Here is a 21,238-nt window from a genome sequence, read left to right as displayed (position 1 = left end):
GGCAGTTGTAGGGAAGGCGGATAGTCGTCTTCGGTTCATTGGTAGAATTTTGGGAAGATGTGGTTCTTCTGTAAAGGAGACCGCTTATAAAACACTAATACCAGCTATTCTTGAGTACTGCTCGAGCGTTTGGGATCCCTATCAGGTCGGATTGAGGGAGGACATAGAAGCAATTCAGAGGCGGGCGGCTAGATTTGTTACTGGTAGGTTTGATCATCACGCGAGTGTTACGGAAATGTCTCAGGAAATCGGGTGGGAGTCTCTAGAGGAAAGGAGGCGTTCTTTTCGTGGATCGCTACTGAGGAAATTTAGAGAACCAGCATCTGAGGTTGACTGCAGTACAGTTTTACTGCCGCCAACTTATATTTCGCGGAAAGACCACAAAGATAAGATAAGAGAGATTAGGGCTCGTACAGAGGCATATAGGCAGTCATTGTTTCCTCGTTCTGTTTGGGAGTGGAACGGGGAGGGAAGATGCAAGTTGTACTACGTACCCTCCGCCACACACCGAATGGTGGATTGCGGAATTTGTATGTGGATGTATGTGTAGATGGTCGTCTTGCCTGTAGCATACTCTACCCGTTCCTGCTCACAAGTGCGATGAGTGGCGGCCGTTGGAGCATTTGTCCAAGTGTCAAAGTTGGAACAGCCTACCCTAGATGAGTTGAACGTATTGCAAACAGTAATGGCCCTCTAAAACTCGCGTGGGTTAGGCGATGCAGTAGGAGGTAGCGGTATGAATAAGGAGCGTTGTTTGGGGTGTGGTAGTGGAGCAGCGGCACCACGTGCGCAGGTGACGGAGGGCGGTCGCGAGCCTGTGCTGCGCACGCACCTGGACCTGGAGACGGCGGGCATCACGCAGCTGCTGTACAACGTGACGCACGGCCCGCGCCACGGCCGGCTCGACGTGATGGACGTCGGCATGGTGCAGACGCTGCGCGAGGCCACCAACTGGTTCTCTTCGCGCGAGCTGCTCACCGAGCGCGTCTTCTACGTGCACGACGACTCGGAGACGCGCCGCGACTCCTTCCACTTCGTCGCGCTCTCCAGCGAGGAGGAGGACTTCCAGTACGTCGGCGTCTTCCACGTGGACGTCCTGCTGCGGAACGACAACACGCCAGTCAGGGCGGTGGATAAGGTAAGTGGCTCAGCCCTTTACGCGATCAAAAAATTTCCGTTTGAGGGCGATGCTGCTACGTACACGCAAGGTAGCGCGACTCATTTGCTGGTTGAAATTCCTGGGCTAACAGGATAGAGCGGATTAGGTTGTGGAAAGGGGCAAAATAAGTTGTTGCCAGTTGTACTCAACGTACAAACTTTGTTCATCAACACACAATATTACAACAAGGATGCTAAACACTCAGAACTTTAATCACCCTCCTTTGATTAACTTTAGATCGGCTGAAGGCGACACTCAAAACCCAAGACACAAGGCCTAAGCAAGAAATTGAAATACAAGGTTCTTCTGGAGGTTTCACTCAAGAATATTTTCTAACTCTTAAATGTAAACAGACTAAAGGGTTTAGTAATTTAATTTTAATGAAACTTGGCTGGAGGCCGCATATTAAGCAATAAGAAGAGTTTCAATCAAAAGCCAGAACGCCTTATCTTAAACTATTTTGTGCAAAATTCGGCTGAAGGCCCCATACAAAAGCATAACAATCTTATACCTTAAGGGCATGACAAGAACATTAATTTAATAGGTATTAAAACTGGACTGAAGGCCGCACATCAGCATATCATTTAACGTCTTAGGCCCTAGAAAGAAGAATTTCAATTTTAAAAGGCAGAAGGCCCTATCTTAAAACATTTCCTACAAAATTCGGCGGAGTATTTAAGGACTCGTCCCAGAATTCACCTAAATGATTCAGGAAACGTACAGCTAGATGGCTGAAAATGAAATGTAACAGAATGGACAGTTTAAATCTGACAGAAGCATACTCGACCTATACGTATTGAATTCGCTCTTACTGACACATGAGACAACCTAAAAGCTCACCAAGTCCCACTTCTCCCATCCCCCAGGACTCTCATGAGTAACTTTCTTCGCTAGCGCTGCAGGAGTGCAGAGGGGATCTGCAGCGAAATCCTAGAGAAACTTTCCAGAATAAATTTTTCACACAAAAGTGGAAAACACTGTGATGATACTTCTAGGCAGGTCACCATTGCTATATAGGTGGCTTTATCTAAGTGAAACGCCAAGACTCAAGTCCTGGTCCAAGTTACGTGCTGCAATGGTTCCTTCACCGCGCTCGCTTTCATGATAATGGAGTTTACAAACCCATCCGACCAATCATATCTAATTTTCTGTTGTTTTTCTAAATCGCTTAAAGGGAACTAATGATATGACAGCTGAAAGGAACCACATTTTGGAAATAAAGTAATGTAATTTATGACTGTTTTTGAAGTCAATCATGTGCGTTCGTGTGTTGCGCTGAGTTGTTGTAATTTTTTGTTTCTTTCTGGAAGATATTTCGACGACCGATCCAGTCGTCTTCTTCAGAAACTATGAGCTGTGTTGATAAGCGTGCTTGCTTTTCGGACTGCCATCAGATTCTGAAGTACTGTTGGCCTCGCGCCGCTGTTTACTGCCGAGTTCGACTTGAGGTGCCCGGTACGCCCTTTGATCTACTCCACCAGTACTTCACAGACAGATTGCAGTTTGAACAGTTACTACACAATTCAGCTCAACTCGTAGTACTTGAAGAAATCAACTGCGCCGATTGTCGATATACTGTGCGCAAAAATTAAATGAACAACAAGCTCAACACCCAACGCACACAACTAATACATCAAGTCCTAAATAACCATCACATTTTTGATCGTTTTTGAATATTCTGCTAGCTCTTTTAAAGAAAAACAAAGCAGAAAAATGTATTATTTTGACCTAGTCTCCTTCTAGAGAAGAAATATGAAGTTGAGACCCAAATTAGAATTGCAGTAAGACAGGAAACGAGGAGCGGGAAAAAGAAACTTACGTTCTTGTAATTCTGTAGCTCCGTGTCGGGCAAGAGAAGTCGCCTGCTGAAAAGACACTAAGTCAAATCGATATCGGGCTTTTGTCAAACATTCTGGAGACCAGTTAAAGGTTCGGCAGGTCTCAGAATACTGAAGGGCCACTCATAAGTTTGACAAACAGTTCGCATTGTAGCACAACAGAGGAAGAACGCCAGAAGTTTTATCGCCTACCCTACCCCGAAAAACCCACTTTAGTTTAGCGTGCTATAGAAAAATGGTTACTTCAGACAATGTGACGAACCTCACCTCTACGTACTAGCTCTATCCCTAACGGCTTCTGGACTATGTGTGATTAAAGAAGGCATCGGAATAGAAATGAATGACAACATCGTTTCTGAGACGGCGAGCCGCAACTCTATGCCAAGTGGGATCCATCAATCACACATGGAAGGCACAATCGACGAATGCCCACATGTAGCGATGTAGTGCGCGCCAGTGACGTCACAGTTGGAAGCCATACAATATAAGGGCGTCCTAGGAGCCCATCAGCAGTCACTCCAATTCACAATGGTCAAGGAGTACTTAGAGAGCTGGTGACATTTTAACCACTTGATGCGACATTTTATTCAATACTATAGTTATATGAACTCTTTGCATATTCACAGGTGTCCAAAATTAAGCATACTTATGAAAAGAGGATATACTGCCGTATAAGGAATACTGAACAAGCAGGAATACTGAACAAGCTACATATGTTTGGGATACAGCATGCCCCGAACCATAATTTAGAACAGTTCTGATATCTAAGATACACATTTGTAATAAAATAACACAACTGGAAATCTCTTCCACAAAAAAGGCTGTTACTAAGGGATATTTTTACCCCTGACAGGCACGCTCCGCAGTGGCGTGGCATACTCTCTACGAGATGGTTCTAGAGCTCTCTTGGCAGTCAATCTCACTCCTCAGCAGGAGCAGAATGGATGTCTGGAATTTTCCTTGGTGGAGGCTGACGGAACGCAGTTACGGACCCGTAACGTAACCCAGGCATGTTCTATAGGATTCAGATTCTTCGTCTACCTTACAGCTCTGTCCATGTAACGGATGTCTTCACCTTCAAGAAATTTATCCACCAAAGCCGTAAAGAGGAACTGTGGACGAGCTGCACCTCTGAAACAGCGAACATGTGGGATCAGTACCTCATCTCTGTACTTTTAAGCGTTTACAGTACTCCTCTGACCGCCAACAATGATATGCAGATCCGTAGGCTCATTCTTCATGATGACTCCCCACAACATCAAGCCACCACCACCAAACTGGTCTCCTTCCACGCTGTTCCGGCTACCACTTTCCCTCCGGGGTAATATTCAACTTTCTCAAACTGAAGAGGGATTCATGTGTAAATAGCACATTCCTCCATTCACTCATTGCCCTATTTAGTTTCTTCAGGCTCCAGAATACATTTGGCCCATCTCTGTGGAATGCATACGGCCGATATCTGGCAAAAAATCATGCAGATCTCAGCCTTCGATAGAAATTTTGACGGGAAACAGCAACTCTTGAAGCAGCTGCAAGCACTGCAGCCAGTTGTCTTGTAGTTGTATTCCGATGTCGTCGGACAGTTGTATCTAGGGATCGGGCTTGCTGTGGAGTAGCTGTTCTTGATCGACGTTGTTCTGGCCTACGACGAACATCTCTTGCGTCTCGAAACCGTCGCCAAAGCCTCAAAATGACACTTTGTGGCACATCCAAGGAGTTTGGAAAAAACGACATTTTGTCTATGGAGAAGGTAATTGATTATTTTGTAATTTTTTTGTTTATTTATGGACGCAGTCACATGTTTATGACACGGTCATAACCGCTTTCGGCCATCCAGTGACCATCTGCAAGTTCTAAAGGCGGCATTCACTGAACACAGGTTCATGCGTTGTCAACGAAAGCGGTTATGACTGTGTCATAAACAAAAAAATTTACATCCAGGGTTACTGAGACTCCCCTCTGTGATTGACGTTCTTCCAGGTGGCCTAGTGTTCTAGGTTGCAAAACAGGGTCCAAATGGCGTCTTTGAGGCATTAAGTTGTCAACTTCATCAAGACGCGACGCTCTGCTCCTTGTAACGGACAAACAAAAGACTGAGTTAAGAGTAGTATCATTCACTGTTAAGGTTTACCTTTGGGTGTGCAGCTATTCACGGCACAGAGTACCCATTTCACGTACAGAACGAGCAGGTGGGGTCTCGGGGACTAGATATTTTGTAGTCATTACGTTCGTATCGTCGTAAGCGACAAGAAAATCGTCTCCAGTTTACTGTCATAACGTCTTGCCAGTAGTAACATGGATGAATGGGTACGAACCGAAAGTCAATAAACTGAAATGAAAAGAAGAAGGATTCCCAGGTAAATATTTACGATGAATTTTGGGTGACTGTTCACCTTTTCACTTTTCGTTTTCGTGATTATGCTTAACCTTCAGACGCTAGTGAATATCACACATGTGTTCTTCGGGAACGTTATTTGTCTAAGAACAACGCGATTTTCTTTTCTAGTCCGCAGATATCGTTAGGAGTCGTGACTGGAGGTCTTCGTGTTTATTGAAGCATCTGTGAGATGCCTAGCCGCTTCCAATTAGCGACTCGCTTATATGCGCTGAGTGTGCAGGAAGTCTCAGCAGGTGGGTTTTGCCTGCAGGTGTTCCGCGTGGTGACGGGAGGGGAGCGGCTGCTGACAGGTGACGATCTGCGCTACTCGGATGCCGACATCGACACCAAGCCGTCCGACATCCTGTACACGCGCCGCGGCATCCCCAACGGCGGCATCTTCCAGGCGGCCAGTCCTAACGAGGCGCTGTTCGAGTTCACGCAGGAGGACCTCGACAAGCGCCGGGTGCTCTTCCGGCACGAGGGCGACGAGTACGGCAAGGTGGGCCTCTGGATCACCGACGGCCAGTTCTACGCTAACGGCATCCTGGAGGTGCGGGCCTCGCCGCCCTTTGTCGAGGTCGTCAACAACACCGGCGTCATCGTCAAGCAGGGTGGCGGCGTCGTCATCAGCACGTGGAACCTCAGCGCCGAGACCAACCTCAACGTCTGGGGCGAGAAGATCTCCTACCAGGTAATAATGGTTTATATACTAATGAACTACTAGTGGGAGTCATAAAATCACTTCGAAAAATTAAGTTGCGATCATGAAAGAGGATCCATTTGTATAATCAACAGAAGGATCTTCTTACTGTAACTGTCCTCCAGTAAAGGGTCAAAGCTTGAATATTACACTTGTCCTCTAGCTTAGGAAAATCGAGGAAATCGGCTGGCTCTCATTGGAGTATATGTGGTCTACTGCGCGCCTCAATGGACTTCTGGAGGCACATATTAATTCATGGGCGGTTTCCTACACATCACGAAAAACACGTTTTTGGGTAACAAAATGGTGTATCGTTTTCCTAGATGAATATGTGCAGCAAATGGCTGAAATTTTAATGATATATTACTAAGATCCCGATCGCGAAGAACCTTGAAAATTTTCTTGATATCTATATTCCTAGCAGAGACACGGCGGCTCAAAGTTACCCTCCTTGCACATATGAAATAGGTACGTAAAAACCACTGAGAGGTCGAAACGTAGCTTAATTCTTCTGATTCAAAAAGGGTATTTTTGGCTCAAAAACGGGGTGTTCGAGCTATATGTGGTGTAATTTCGAGAACCTCTTGTCAACCCCTATTCAACAGTCCGGGAATTCTAACATAGCCCTCACAGTATATATTTTCTTTAATGTCGTTTGTTGTTAGCAATATTATCTTATTTCCAAGAGTTAGCAGCTTTCAATCAGTTAATACTAGGCAGAAATCAAATCTGCATGTGGAATGCACTTCCTTGACTGTTGTGCAGAAAAGAGTGCAGGATTTTGCTGCATCCATTTTCTATAAGCTACCACAAGAACTCAAAAATCTTAGCAGTAGCCCAAACACTTTTAAGTCTAAACTGAATAGTTTCTTCATGGCTCAATCCTTCTATTCTGTAGAGGAGCTCCTGGAAGAGCTGAAAAATTAAGCAAATTCCAGTGATACATTGTCGATTTTCTTTATTTAAACTTACGACCTGTCGCCTGAATATGTTTCTTATATTTCATTTTATCTATTTCTACTATCGTGTTATAATTTCATGTATTGACTCGTTCCATGACCATGGAGACTTGTCCTTAATTTGGTCCCACGGAACAATAAATAAATAAATAAATAAGGAAGTAACGTATCATGGAGAAATAAGCAGTACAAAATTTGTGTGTACATAAACTCCAGTCTGAGTTGTAAAATTATATAGTTATTTCAATTTCAAGTAGGTAAACTACCAAAATTTTACTAACCCATAAATATATTTTGATATGAGTGACATACCCAGCTGTGGTAGTGTAAAGAAGGCATGGCTATGAGCAACTTAATGCCATCGACTAATGGATGAGAGCAAGTTACAGTGCATGGGAAGGAGAGGTGAATTGAATGTTAAAAAGAACATGTATATGCCTGACAAAAGTTTTGGGAAAATTATGAAAGGTGATGACGAAAGTAGAATGTGTCAGTTCGTACATTAATTAGGAATATATTCGCATTTTTTGTGCTCTAATACAAGCATTTTTCCGCTAGTAGTCCTCTACAAATTCATCCTTCAATGCGACATATTCTAAAGATGCATGACATGGCTGAGACATAGCTTGTACAAGTGCAAAATCACGTCGTCCTCATTTTGCCAAGCAATGCGAGGAGAGAGGAAGAAGTCCTTCGGTATCAAGTCGGAAGAATAATTCCCCAATTAATGAGCAGAGATATAATAGCCCAAAGAAGCAGCATGTGTGACTGTGTCTTCTTCGGAATGAGGTGAGTTATTGTCATGGAGTAAAAACACCCCGCTGGACGCCTCTTTTGTGGGTTGACAATTGTGCTGAGATTTTCTTACGTTTCTGCTGAGCGAAGACACTTTAGGTAGTTTTTTTGCTTTTACATCTGTTCCTGGGTCAGCTCACAACCAAACCATCACATTTCAATCTGAGCTAGACCTCGGGCTAAGCCACAGATTGTCAATACGCTCAGGTTTCTTGTTTTCAAATTCGTTGGATTCAGCAACTTACAAATAGACTATTACCTCCCCACCAAACTTCACCTCAGGTTAACCTACAGTTCAGTCACCACAAACTGGTTTGTTGCTTTCATATTCGTTAGTTTTTCAACGCACAATCGAATTGTTAGATTAAAACCTTAACCAGGGCTTGTTTGAAAATGGACTAAGCAGCATGACTAAATAATCATAAAAATGTGACTGGTCATACTTTTACTCAACTTTTCAACATATATTATAGCTTGTTCCTGTATTGCATCGTATGGAACTGGGGACCAAGAAACGACGGAGAAGTTTCGTCCCCACCGTAGCTCTCAGTGGTTCACAACCCTACAACAGGCTACAGCTGATAGAACACCCCTTTAAAAACCATCCAAAGGCTGGCCGGCACGCCGGACCTCGTCACTAATCCGCCGGACGGTTTGGTGCCGGGAACAGGCGCGCCCTCACGCCCGGACAGCAGTGAGTTAGACCACATGGCTAACCGGTTGCGCTAGCTTGCTCATGCTAGTACGGGTTATAAAGTACAGCACTCTGTGCTTCAGCGCTAGACAGACAACAAATTCTTATAGAAGCTGCGATACGGTCGCGATTTAAACAGTGACCCGCATACAGAGAAAGTTTTCTTTAGTTCACGTGTATGGCCACAAATATTTTGTCATCAGACTGTTTTTATAAAACAGATCTGAAGATGCTCATTATAGTTCGAAACCGATTGTCTGATGACAGAATACCGGTTACCATAGACGTGAACTAAAGGAAATGTAACAAATTCTTACTAGGAGACCATACAGAAATCTGTTACCCGTAATTTTTTTTTATGTTGGTGGTATGTGAAGTTCATAACTCAAATAACAGTCACACAATGCATACGATGGAGCTCTCAAAAATTCTCGAGAAAATCGACTTTGAAGTTTTTCCATTTAACTTTAATACGCTAAACTGAGATCGGATATCCAACAGACAGTATGGGGCTGTGCTATAGTACTTGCCGCCACGTGGCCCGGTGGGGTTTCATTCTCGCCTATGGTAAATTTTTAGAAAGAGATGCATCTTTTATGTGCATTTTTATTAAGAGTGAAATACATAAAGAAGAAAAAAGTGGTGTTTTTCTCTATTGAAACAAACTTTAGTAAACATCTTGTAGAAGAGATTGGTAATTTAAAATTTATATTTGCAATGAAAACTGGAGTTTTGTGTGATTTGTAATTAGAAATAAGAAGACTTGCATTTTTATAAAAATGCCAGTTAGCTTTTTGTATAAAAACTAGACATATTCATCGTCAAAGATTGTCCGGGATTGTTATTTATAACAAAAACTGTCCAAATTCAGTCTTCAGATCGATTTCTTTATTTTCACAACACTGGTTTCGGACCAGCTACCCATCTTAAGATCACTTGTTACAGTTTCAGAGTATGCTGTCGAATATGGAACTGAAATTTCACTGTCACGAATTATGACAGTAAACTTTCAGTTCCAGACAGTTTATTTTGTAACTATAAGAGCTGATCTCAAAAATGTCCAGCTGGTCCGAAACTAGCCATTTGAAAACAAAGAAAACGGATCTGCACACTGTATTTTGACAGTTTTGAATTACCTTTGTGTTAATTAGCGTATATTTATTGAATTTTATATTTAAACTGAACAGTACAAAAAAATACGGAAAAATGCCCGAAACGAGACTCCAACTAGCGATACCAGTCTCGTGCGCTACTGATGGTTTTCCATTTTTGTTCTTTTTACGCTTCACAGAAGTGTTTGTAGAATATGCACCTTTTTTAAAAAAAAATGTCTGCATTGATGAGGAATCGAATACAGACTACCCACTCGGCAGAAAAGCATTACCACCGAGCCACATCGCCTGTCAAAAGACGTACTCTATTTTCGGGTACCAAAACTTCTAAACGTCAAAGTCTGTTTGCTCGCGAATTTTTGACAGCTACATCGATCTGCCTTTCGGATTGATATCTAAGTTATGAACTTGGTGTTCCACAAAAATAACAAATTACAAGAACCCGATTGGCATGTCGTCTCCCTGTTATTGTGCTTGTTTGCTACCTTCGATGAGCCGCTTATACCAGCAAGCGGACAGGCTCCGCTGAAATTAATTTCGACAGATGTACTACTCTGGAAAAGTCTTGACAGCGCCCTGTAACACTATCAGGAGATTTAGACTGTCCAGACGAGAGCGTGGTCTTGCCCGTTAATGGACGGTATTTCGTCTGTTTCGGCTTTCGTGAATCTACGTTCCTCCTGCTTGCTTCCTCCCTTTGACTCAGGGTCACGGTGATAACTCAACAGTTGCAGATGGTGATGAGGTGCCTGAAGATGTCATCTGGGTAAGCTTGACGCCACTGCAACATTTGCACTGCTGCTTTCGGCGAGATTTTTTAACGGGTGTGAGTAGTCGCGGTGAGTGGTCGTGGTATCCACAAGAGGCGATCTTTGTCATGTTACAAATGTAGTGCAAAATGTTAAAAATTGACCTCTCAATGACTTCCAATTTCTACAGTATCGCCTGATATAGCGGCCTTCGAACGCCAGAGCATACTCTTCTAGCTCATGTTTCAAAATTTTGGTTAGCCACTTCGTTTTGCAACAGTGGAAGAGTCTACGTCACCCGACTACTGAGCTATGGGATGCCGTGTTGTTCCCGTAACCTCCCACCAACTCAGCACAGCAGGTTGTAGTGTTGTTCTCCTTGAAATGCAGAAAACGAGTAGCAGCGCGATACTCCACATTATAGCTGGACTCCATCATTTTGCTTCGACTAATTTAGCGTCGTGCTACGGCGCTATCTTGCACAGATTTCATTGCGCACCAGTCCTGCTGAGACGTAGATGGAAACAAACAAACAAAATTATATCACAACAGAACAGTGAGCCAGAAACAGCAAAATAAATTTCTTTTATTTCCTTCTATGATCACAAAATTTTTAGGCCCTTGCACGACAGGCTTCGGTCAGCGACGATCACCTTAAAATCCGTTAAAACAGATCTGTAAAAACAGCTCTGAAGGTAGTCAGCGCTGACCGAAGTCGGTAGTCTAAGGACCTAACAATTTTGTGATCACAGACGGAAATAAAAGAAATTTATTCTAGTAAAATCTATAACTTTATTTTCGAGATTATATTTAAAACTTACACCTGTTGCAACTTTGTCATATGATGACATGTTTGAGATCGTGATTGTTATTTGAAGACAAATGTAGATGGTGTTGAAACAGCAACCAGCCACAAATTTATTTTTAGTTCCTTTATTCAAAGGGTACCGTCAGCGGTTTCGAATCGTTACGATTCATCTTCAGACAATTTTCATGCTTTCATTACAAAATGTGGTGCGTTTTTTACAAATTAATTGTCCTAAAATATAAATAATACATAATTATAATCACTCCACACAGATGGTTGCGTTACAGATTTTCATCGGATGTAAGTAACACGAAATGTCGATTTCGAGTGTTTGTTTCCATAACATTCGTCTAACAGATGTGAATACATTCCCACTACATTCTTATCGTTACACACGTAAATTTTTCTCACTGAACACTCTGGATTTGTCACAGAAAAGACTACTAACAAGCGCCACATGTTTTAATACGTACAAAGTGGTTACAAACATATGAGTGTCAAAGATGCTATTATGTATCCTAACATTATGAAAATGTCCCAAGTTTGGGAAAAGATCATTTATTCACTAATGCAACTCAAACCCCCTTTACACTAGTACAGAGAGACATTGGTTTTGTGAGTTTTACAGCGAATACTCTTACATTAATAATAAAGTTGTTCCATTTTTTTGTACTGTATAGGTAAGACACTACATTATTTATTTACATTTAGCATCATGAGAATTGTAATAACATACAAATTTTCTACCTGATATGCAGACAGGCTTAGGAATATTATTTGCTTTGGAGCATGGAAAATAATTGTTGAAAATTTTTCAGGAAAGGGGCGTTAGCTAACTCGGTTTGTTCATTTCTAATATATTCATAGTGGCTCCTTTTTCTGCTAGATGTAAAATTTTTAAGTTGTTCTCAATGTTTCACACTGAATGGTTTGGTGCAAATGCAGACTTGCTCAAGTTGTCAAGCATGACTGTATTCTTTGTATCTAACTTCAAAAATTCTGCCTGTCTGTCCAATGTAGAATTTTGGGCATGCGCATTTCAGTTTGAATATTTCTGATTTACCCTAGGGACTCTTAGAGGTATTTACATCATGGATTACTTTTTGTTGTAATGTATTATTTGTGGAAAAGCTGATTGTGATATTTTTCTTTTTAAATAAGTTTGCTGTTTTCAGTTGCAAAAATGAATATATGATCTTTTTCCAAACATGGGACATCTTCATAATGTTACGATATATCGGAGCATCTTCGACACTCATATGTTTGTAAGAACTTTGTATGTATCAAAACATGTGGTGCGTGTTAGAAATCTTTTCTGTGACAAATCCAGTGTGTTCAGTGAGAAAAATTTACGTCTGCAACGATAAGAATTCAGTGGGAATGTGTCCACATCTGTTTGACGAATGTTATGAAAACAAACACTCCAAACCGACATTTCAGGTAAGTCACGTCCAATGAAAATCTGTAACGCAACCATCTCTGTGGCGTGCTTATAATTATGTATTATGTGTATTTTAGGAAAAATTAATCTGTAAAAATACGCACCAAATGTTGTAATGAAAGCATAAAAGCCGACTGAAGATGAATCGTAACGATTCGAAACAGGTAACGGTACCCTTTGCATAAAAGAACTGAAAATAAATTTGTGGCTGGTTGCTGTCTCAACACCATCAACATTTGTCTTTATACATATTCTTCGCATGTTTTTTTTTCTGTTACCAATATACGCTCTAAGACAAAAATAAAAAAAAATATCCGGTTGCCACGAACATGTACAGACAAACGAAAGCTTACAATTTCAGAAAAATTTCATGTTTTATTCAAGAGAAAGAGCTTCGCAAATTGAGCAAGTCAGTAACATGCTGGTCCACCTCTGGCTCTTAGGTAAGAAGTTATTCGGCTTGGTATTGAATGTTAGAGTTGCTAGTTGTCCTTCTGAGGAATATAGTGGCAAATTGTTCCAGTTGGGGCGTCAGATCGTCAACATCCCGAGCTACGTGGAAGACTCTGCCCATAGTGCTCGAAATGTTCTCAATTGGGGGGAGTCCCGGCGACATTGCTGGCCAAGGCAGGGTTTGGCGGACATTAAGACCAGCAGTAGTCGACACTCTCACCGTGTGCAAGCGGGCATCGTCTTTCTGAAATATAAGCCCAGGACGGCTTGTCACGAAGGGTAACGAAACGGGGCGTACACTATCTTCGATGTAACGGTGTGCTGTAACGGTGAAGCGGCGAGGGCTCCTACTGTGAAAGACATCGGAGCCCACACCAAATCTCCAGGTTGTTGGGCAGTATGGCTGGCGAGAGTCAGGTTGAAACTCACTGGCTCGGGGAGTCTCAAGACACGTCTTCGTTGGTATTTTGCGCTCAGTTCGATGCGGCACTCATCACTGAAGACAGTTCCACGACAGTTAACTAGATACCAGGCTGAAGTCGTGTCTGGAGAGTTCCCGGTGGTAGGATATCAACCTGAATATCGCCCACCATACCACCTGACAACCATGAGTGGTAGTCTGCAGTGCCGTTTCTGGCTCCTTCAGTTGTCATCCGCGGCACTCTTACAGTACAGCGGTACGTCGACAGTATTCCACGTCCTGTCTTGTACCCTTCGTGGTTAGCCATTTTGTGCTTGTATTTCAGCAAGATAGTTCCCTCCCGCACGCGAGGAGAATTCCTACTGTTTGTATTTGCAAAAGCCTACCTTCACCAGCCAGGTCGCCGGATCCCTCCCCACATGAGAACGTTTGGAGCAATACGAACGGAGTCCTCCAACCAGCTCGGAATTATTACTATCTAAAGCCCTCATTGGAGAGAATTTGACACGATATCACCCAGGAGACCAATATCAAGTCGAATAACTACTTGCATAAAGGCCAGAGGTGTACCTACGCTTTATTGTCTTGCTCAGTTTCTAAAGCTCTTTCTGTTGAATAAATCATCCAATTTGTCTGAAATTGTGATCATTTGTTTTTGAAGCATGTACATCTACCGATTTGCATCCCATTCAGATAATCACTTCGTGGTGTGTCCGTTTTTTTATTGTTTTCTAATTTAATTATTTACTTTTTTTGTCTTAGAGTGTATTTCGTTGTTATCAGTCCGCATCACACTACATTCGAAAGATCCAACGCCAAATTCCTAGAATTCCTTGAAATGTCTGATTGCATTGTTGAAATAGACGCGAGTTACTACTCCGGTCCCATTGTAGGTTTCTAACATCAGAATGACGATGCGCCTTAATTGTTGATTGCCAGTAAACCAGTGTCCAGAATCCTATGTTTACCACATGGCAGGTACATCGTAACAATGAGACACCAGGGTAGCAGCATCAACAGAAAATCAGTGTATTCATTTGTGCCTGAGGCACTTTTAGGGCTGAACAATAATTTGGGGACAGTAGGTATCTTTTTTGATTTGACAAAGGCATTTCATTATGTAGAACATGCTCTACTTTTCTATAGCTTGTAACATTACAGATTGAGGGTAAAAGTTGTAGTATAGGTTTTCATAGATAGGAAATAAATCCAGTATACGAGTAAATAAACAAAGAACAACTGTGAATCTGTTTGCTGATTGGAGTGGTGTCACAGGGCTCTGCTCTGGCTTCACTGCCTTCCTCTATAGAAATTTTATATGGCAATGTGTGTGTTTGAGTGTGTGTGTGTGTGTGTGTGTGTGTGTGTGTGTGTGTGTGTGTGTGTGTGTAACAGAGAGAGAGCGAGAGAGAGAGAGAGAGAGAGAGAGAGAGAGAGAGAGAGAGAGAGAGAGAGAGAGAGAATAATCGTGGTGGGCCTTATCAAACAAGTCACGAGGCTGACCACACAAAAAGCTTCCATCAGAGATGAAAAATGCGATTGATAAACCCTACATTTTTCCTTCTAAATTGAAAGCCTTCATTGCGGTAAAACCTTTACATTCGTACACGTGTTCCTCGCAGTAAGTTAGCGCTTTGCACTGTACGGCAAGTATTAAGTACAATAAACTGTATTTATTTCTTAAAATTGTATTGCCTTCATTGTCTGTTTTTAAATTTTCTTATCTGTTTCGTAATAATTACGTAATGGTTAGTTCTACAAAAAGGTGCTTTGGTTCATATGGTCCCACAGCACCCTATACATTTCACTGAATTAAACAGAAACGTTCATCGTGAGTGGACTGCATGGTCTGGGTAGATAAAAACTAAATACGTTATTGATTGCGGTGTTTGGGAGACACGGAGTCGAAGGCTGTCGGTTTAAGCGACTTTGAAAGTATTGCTCCTGTTGCGCTGACGGGTGCGATAAAAACATTTATTCCGCTAACGGACGGTGACATTGTACCATTAATAATATCCATCGACAGTGAAGGAACGAAGGCGTAATCGATTTAGACGGTGATGACACATGAATGTGCACGTCCCAGGCTTCTTCGTTTTCTAAAGCGGCTTTGGCGGAAATCTGAAGAGAAAAATACAGAAGGGGCATAGTACAATGTTGCTTTACAGGAGACATTCCGTACATCGTCGCTTGGTGACACAGCGACGTCGGTATTTATGAAAGTTAAAATCCCCAGGAGCTGAACAAAGCTTTCGTGATATTTCCCTTGGTCGTAACGAAAATGTTGGGAAGTAAGTCCCCATCCGGACATTCCCAATTGGGTATCCCGCCATGCACTCAAAGTCTGCTAGATATCTGGCTGAGACCAAGAAAATTTTACAACAGAACACCTTGCTTTAATGAGTACTGAATGGAAGACGGAAGAAAAAAAAATGACGAAGGCGATTGGTGGCCGTATTTGGTTCTAGTAGATACTGGCATAGGTCTATATTTTGAGACCTATAATTGTTACAGAGGGTGCGATAAGAAATGTGGACTAGATCAGTAACAACATTACCCATCGGATGTGGCATTCTTCAGCAGATACTTAAGTTACAATATCAGAATCGAGGAAAAGTTGTCTTTGTCAATAGTATATTTGACGTCCTGGTCCCCAGATTCGGCAAACCATAGTTATTAAAAACGTTAACATGTGCCTCAATAGCTAAGTAATAACTCACAAAACGTCTCTTCTAATCTGTGAAATCCTAACAAGCAATTGTAGGATTGAACTGCAACAGATTCGCCAGGTACAGATGTGCCAGTTTGTTGTTAGATGATTCATCATTATGTTACCGATAATGATTATGCAGTATATTGTCAAGTGATTTGTAGCTACTGCTGTGATAGATGTTTGCGACGCTTCCCTTTCATCCCTTGAAGAATGTAATTGAACAGTAGTTTGGCTCTGAAAGCCATTAAGTTGATAATAAATTCACCTGCTGTTTTACTCCGTGATTAATAATTGCACGTAGCCATAGTTCCGACTGTAGACTCGGTTAAACGAATTGCATTATTTTCTTCTGGAACGATGGAGGGAAACAATTTTAGTAAAAACTTAGGTCTGATGGGAAAATTTCTAATTCCAGACAATGAAATCATGAAGTGATCGTGTGACACTGATGGCCGGCAGGCTCATGCGGGGTAGTTCGACCACCTGGTGAAAGTCTTATTTGAGGCGACTCCATATTAGGCGACTTGTACGTCGGTGAAGACGAGATGATGATGATGAGGACACAACTACATCCAGGGCACGAGCGGAGGAAAATCCCCAACGCGACCGGGAGTCGAACCAGGGCCCGCTGCATGGTAGGGAAACACGTCCCCACTTTCTGTATCTCATTTTGTTCGGTATTGATCGTTGCTTTCGTTCGGGCCAGATGTCCCATGACACCAGTTGAAGTTCATAGTTGAACCATTCCCTCACGGTTTTTTTTTTATTATTATAGAGGGCAGTTAATCCTCTCACCAACATCCTGAGCTACCATGCCGCCAATTAATAAACACATCAAAAAAAGATTTGCATCGCCCCAGGTCCCAAAACTCCTGAAGACAGCCGTCGACTGTGGATATTGTATCACAGACGGAGTCCCTTTGACTGTTCAGAGATGTCACTAAACCCACAAAAATATGTAAACAACCATGAATGACCAGGGCCTATTAGACGGAGGGGGTCCGACAGCCGACCAGTTCCAGTCATTCCACCACGAATGAGGTACACGGCTCATGTTGTCTCTAGTCCAATCGTGCCTAGTCGGTCAATATCGCGGTTCGGTCGCGTCCGCATTGTTACTTTTGCTAGGAAGGGCTCTCAACAAGGGAAGTGTCCAGGCGTCTCGGAGTGAACCAAAGCGATGTTGTTCGGACATGGAGGAGATACAGAGAGACAGGAACTGTCGATAACGTGCCTCACTCAGGCCACCCAAGGGCTATTACTGCAGTGGATGTCCGCTACCTATGGATTTTGGTTCGGAAGACTCTGACAGCAACGCCACCATGTTGAATAATGCTTTTCGTGCAGCCACAGCATGTCGAGTTATAACTCAAACTGTGCACAATAGGCTGCATGATGCGCAACTTCACTCTCGAGGTCCATGGCGAGGTCCATCTACCATGCAGCACGGTACAGATGGGTCCGGCAACATGCCGAATGTACCACTCAGGATTGGCATCACGTTCTCTTCACCGATGAGTGGCACTTACGCTTTCAACCAAACAATCGTCGGAGACATGTTTGCAGGCAACCCTGTCAGGCTGTGCATCGAGTGCAGCAAGATGGAGGCTCCTTGCTGTTTTGGGGTAGTTTTATGTAGGACCGGCGTGGTCATGGAAGGCGTCGCAACGGCTGTGGGATAATCTGGACCAACAATGCCTTGATGAACTTGTGCATAGTATGCCACAACGAATACACTGCACGCATCAATGTAAGACGACGTGTTTCTGGGTATTAGAGATACCGGTGTGTACACCACCGCTGAAGGTCTAGCTGTATGGTGGTACAACATGCGATATGTGCCTTTCATGAGCAATAAATAGGGCAGAAATGATGTTTATGTTGATCTCTATTCCAATTTTCTGTACAGGTTCTGGAAGTCTCAGAACCGAGGTGATGAAAACTTTTGATGTGTGTATTTGGAGGCTCAGTACATTAGAAGTGACTGTCGGCTAAGCAGGCAGACATTCTAGAATATATTTTAGATACTGCGGCGTTATGTTGTAACGACTGCAGTCGAGGTATTTTTTATTCCTCTTCCATGACAGTATGGAGTCAATAAAATTTCGATATTCGTTGCTTTTACCAGGTAGGCCGATGGACTGTATATTCTCTGGTAAAACATTCATTTCAGATCGGCTGTTCATTTTTATGGTTGCATTTTGATGCCCCGTTATCGACCTGCCCACGTTCATTTACACATTTCATATTCTTGCTGACATTTTTACGCAATAAGAAAAGTTAAAAGTGTTGGTAATTGCTGTGATCCCTTTATAACTGATCATTACTTTATGTTCCATTTCCCGTATTTCAATCAGATGCTGTGCAACCTTTGCCAATTTTTGTGTAACTGGAGTTGTATACTCTCTTTTATTGAAGAGATGCACTTCAATCTCCCTGCCACATTAACAACACAATATGAAACGCGGTCACAGGAACAAGTGCCACTCCAATAAAGAAATCCAAAAGTGTTGCATCTACAGGCAGGCCATCCTACTGTCACGTATGCCGGCCGGTGTGGCCAAGTGGTTCTAGGAGTTTCAGTCCGAAACCGCGCTGCTGCTACGGTCGCAGGTTCGAATCCTGCCTCGGGCATGGGTGTGTGTGATGTCCTTAGGTTAGTTAGGTTTAAGTAGTTCCAAGTTCTAGGGGACTGATGACTTCAGAACTTAAGTCCCATACTGCTCAGAGCCATTTGAACCATTTTTAAGCCATGTCTCCGCAATATCCTTTCTTTCAGGAGTACTTGTTCTGCAAAATTTGTAGGAGAGCTTCTGTAAAGTTTGGAAGGTAGGAGACGAGGTACTGACAGAAGTAAAACTGTGAGGACGGGGCGTGAGTCGTGCTTAGGTAGCTCAGTCGGTAGAGCACTTGCACGCGAAAGGCAAAGGTCGCGAGTTCGAGTCTCGGTCCAGCACACAGTTTTAATCTGTGAGGAAGTTTGGACTCTTGTGGATATTTCTGTCTGGCTTCATCGCTGGCGCGGCGACATCGCAAATCGGTGTTCTACATCAGATAAATTTTCTGAGATTGGTGGCAAATAGGCGGATCCCGGCGGAGGTTTGAGTCCTCCCTCGGGCATGGCTGTGTGTGTTTGTGCTAAGGATGATATAGGTTATGTAGTGTGTAAGCTTAGAGACTGATGACCTTAGCAGTTAAGTCCCATAAGATTTCACACACACTTGAACATTTTTTTTTGTGGCTAGTACCTCTACCCAAGTCTAAAGAACATTTCAATATGCTAGTTAAATTTCATACACAGCAACTTATTATGTAATGTGCGCCAAATACAAAAGCATAGCAACCTCTATTTTTCATTGCACACTTTTCCGAATTTCTCGCATTCTCTTTTTCACGTATTTATCACAATAACTATAACCATTAAGGAAATGATGGAGACATCATCATGAACCTGACATATAAAGCTAGAAGTAAAGCAAAAATTAAGTTTTTCTACCAAATAGTTTCTGCAAAATCGTTTGAGAAAGACTGCAGGGTGTGAGCCTCGATTTTGTCATCGGTTACTTTCCGAACAAACGAATAAACTCGCTCAGTGGTTTAGACGAAAACTGGTCACTGCACATCGGCCACTGTACCCTTCACGAGCTGTGAGGTTCCACCTCTTTGAGACAGTTTCAGCCGTCTGTTCTAGGGGGTGATACTTCATGGGCCGTTCAATTAGTTTTTTTCTCTTTTTTTAAAAAAAACTTTATTCTTCAGTATATATGATACATAACAACCCACCACTTTATGCAATTAGTGGGTCCTAATTAATACAATTCAAGTGTTAATACTACAGCTTACTCTACGCTAGTTATTTTGCTCTCACTATGGGCACTACTGTTACGTCTTGATTATGTTGTTCTACTTATGCTAATCTACTTCTACCTGCAGCGTTACAGACGTGCCAGCGTTGTACAAACCTACGATATTGGCCCTGTTCACCGAACTAATCCACCGGGCTGGCCGGAGTTGTTGATCGCTGCAGTACTATGCTAGTGTTGCTATCCTAGCTTATCCTACATCTAACCTAACTTCACCTAATGTCAAAATCGGTGGATGTCTTGATCGGGAATAGGGCGCAACCCACCCCCACCCATAATCCCGGACGTGGCGGATTCCAGCCGTGAGGCTACCGGCCAAGTCCACGCGTCGGCGGAACGGGACAAGTGCACGGAGTCAGATCGGTTTGCAATGAAGTCTTAATCGTTATTCCTAGGAAATTCCTCTATCACTTTAAGTGAGATCTCGTTTGCCAGTTTGTTCAGGATTGAAAAATGGTCCTCATGCTGGGGTACTTAGGACGGGTAATGGGACGGTGTGAGCTGTGTTCGCAGGTGACGGAGGGCCCCAGCCACGGGCAGCTGGTGGTGGGCCGAGAGGGCGCGGCGTCGCGCTTCTCGCAGCTGGACGTGGAGCGCGGCGCGCTGCTGTACAAGCACGACGCTTCCGACTACTACAGCGACCGCGTCGCCTTCCGCGTCGACGCCGGCGGGCGCGCCTCGGCCGACGGCCAGCTGCTGGTGCGAGTCTTCCCCGCCGCCTACTGGGAGCCGCTCGTCGTCGCCGCCAACCGCACGCTGCTCGTCGAGGAGTCTACCAGCGTCGTCGTCTCGTCCGACGTCCTCAAGGTCGGCCCCTGGCCTGCTTCAGTCGCACTTGTTTTCCTTCTGAGAATGATTCCTTACCTCTCCTCTTTACACGCTTCGCTGACGACGGTGTTGGCTGAATAGGAGGAGATGCTCAATGAAATTGTGGCAGACCTAAATAACAAAATAAAAGGTTTCGTTGCTACATGTTACCTCGTATTGTGTTGTATGTTAACCGGGGACCTAGAAACGACGGAGAGGCTCTGTCCCCACCGCAGCCGCAGTGGTCCAGAACCCCACGATGACTACCGCAGTCCACGTCACCCCTTCGACGCCCCTCACTGAAGCCAGGGTTATTGTGTGGTTCGGCCCCCAGGGAGCGTCTCAC

The 21,238-nt window shown here is 43.3% G+C and overlaps 1 protein-coding gene across 1 annotated transcript in view; it reads left to right on the top strand.

Moving 5' to 3' along the window:
* LOC126266933 (chondroitin sulfate proteoglycan 4) overlaps positions 1-21,238 on the top strand; it is a 551,011-nt gene that overhangs the window by 406,413 nt on the left and 123,360 nt on the right. The window contains exons 12-14 of the mRNA XM_049971625.1: positions 794-1,138; positions 5,646-6,068; positions 20,599-20,892. Of these exons, the coding sequence (XP_049827582.1) occupies positions 794-1,138; positions 5,646-6,068; positions 20,599-20,892 (1,062 nt within the window). The remainder of the gene's footprint in view (positions 1-793; positions 1,139-5,645; positions 6,069-20,598; positions 20,893-21,238) is intronic.

This window comes from Schistocerca gregaria, chromosome 4, assembly GCF_023897955.1.
Source record: "Schistocerca gregaria isolate iqSchGreg1 chromosome 4, iqSchGreg1.2, whole genome shotgun sequence".
Classification (NCBI taxonomy): Eukaryota; Metazoa; Arthropoda; class Insecta; order Orthoptera; family Acrididae; genus Schistocerca; species Schistocerca gregaria.
Note: the sequence above shows the minus strand (reverse complement) of the source record. Positions and strands in the feature narration are given on the sequence as shown.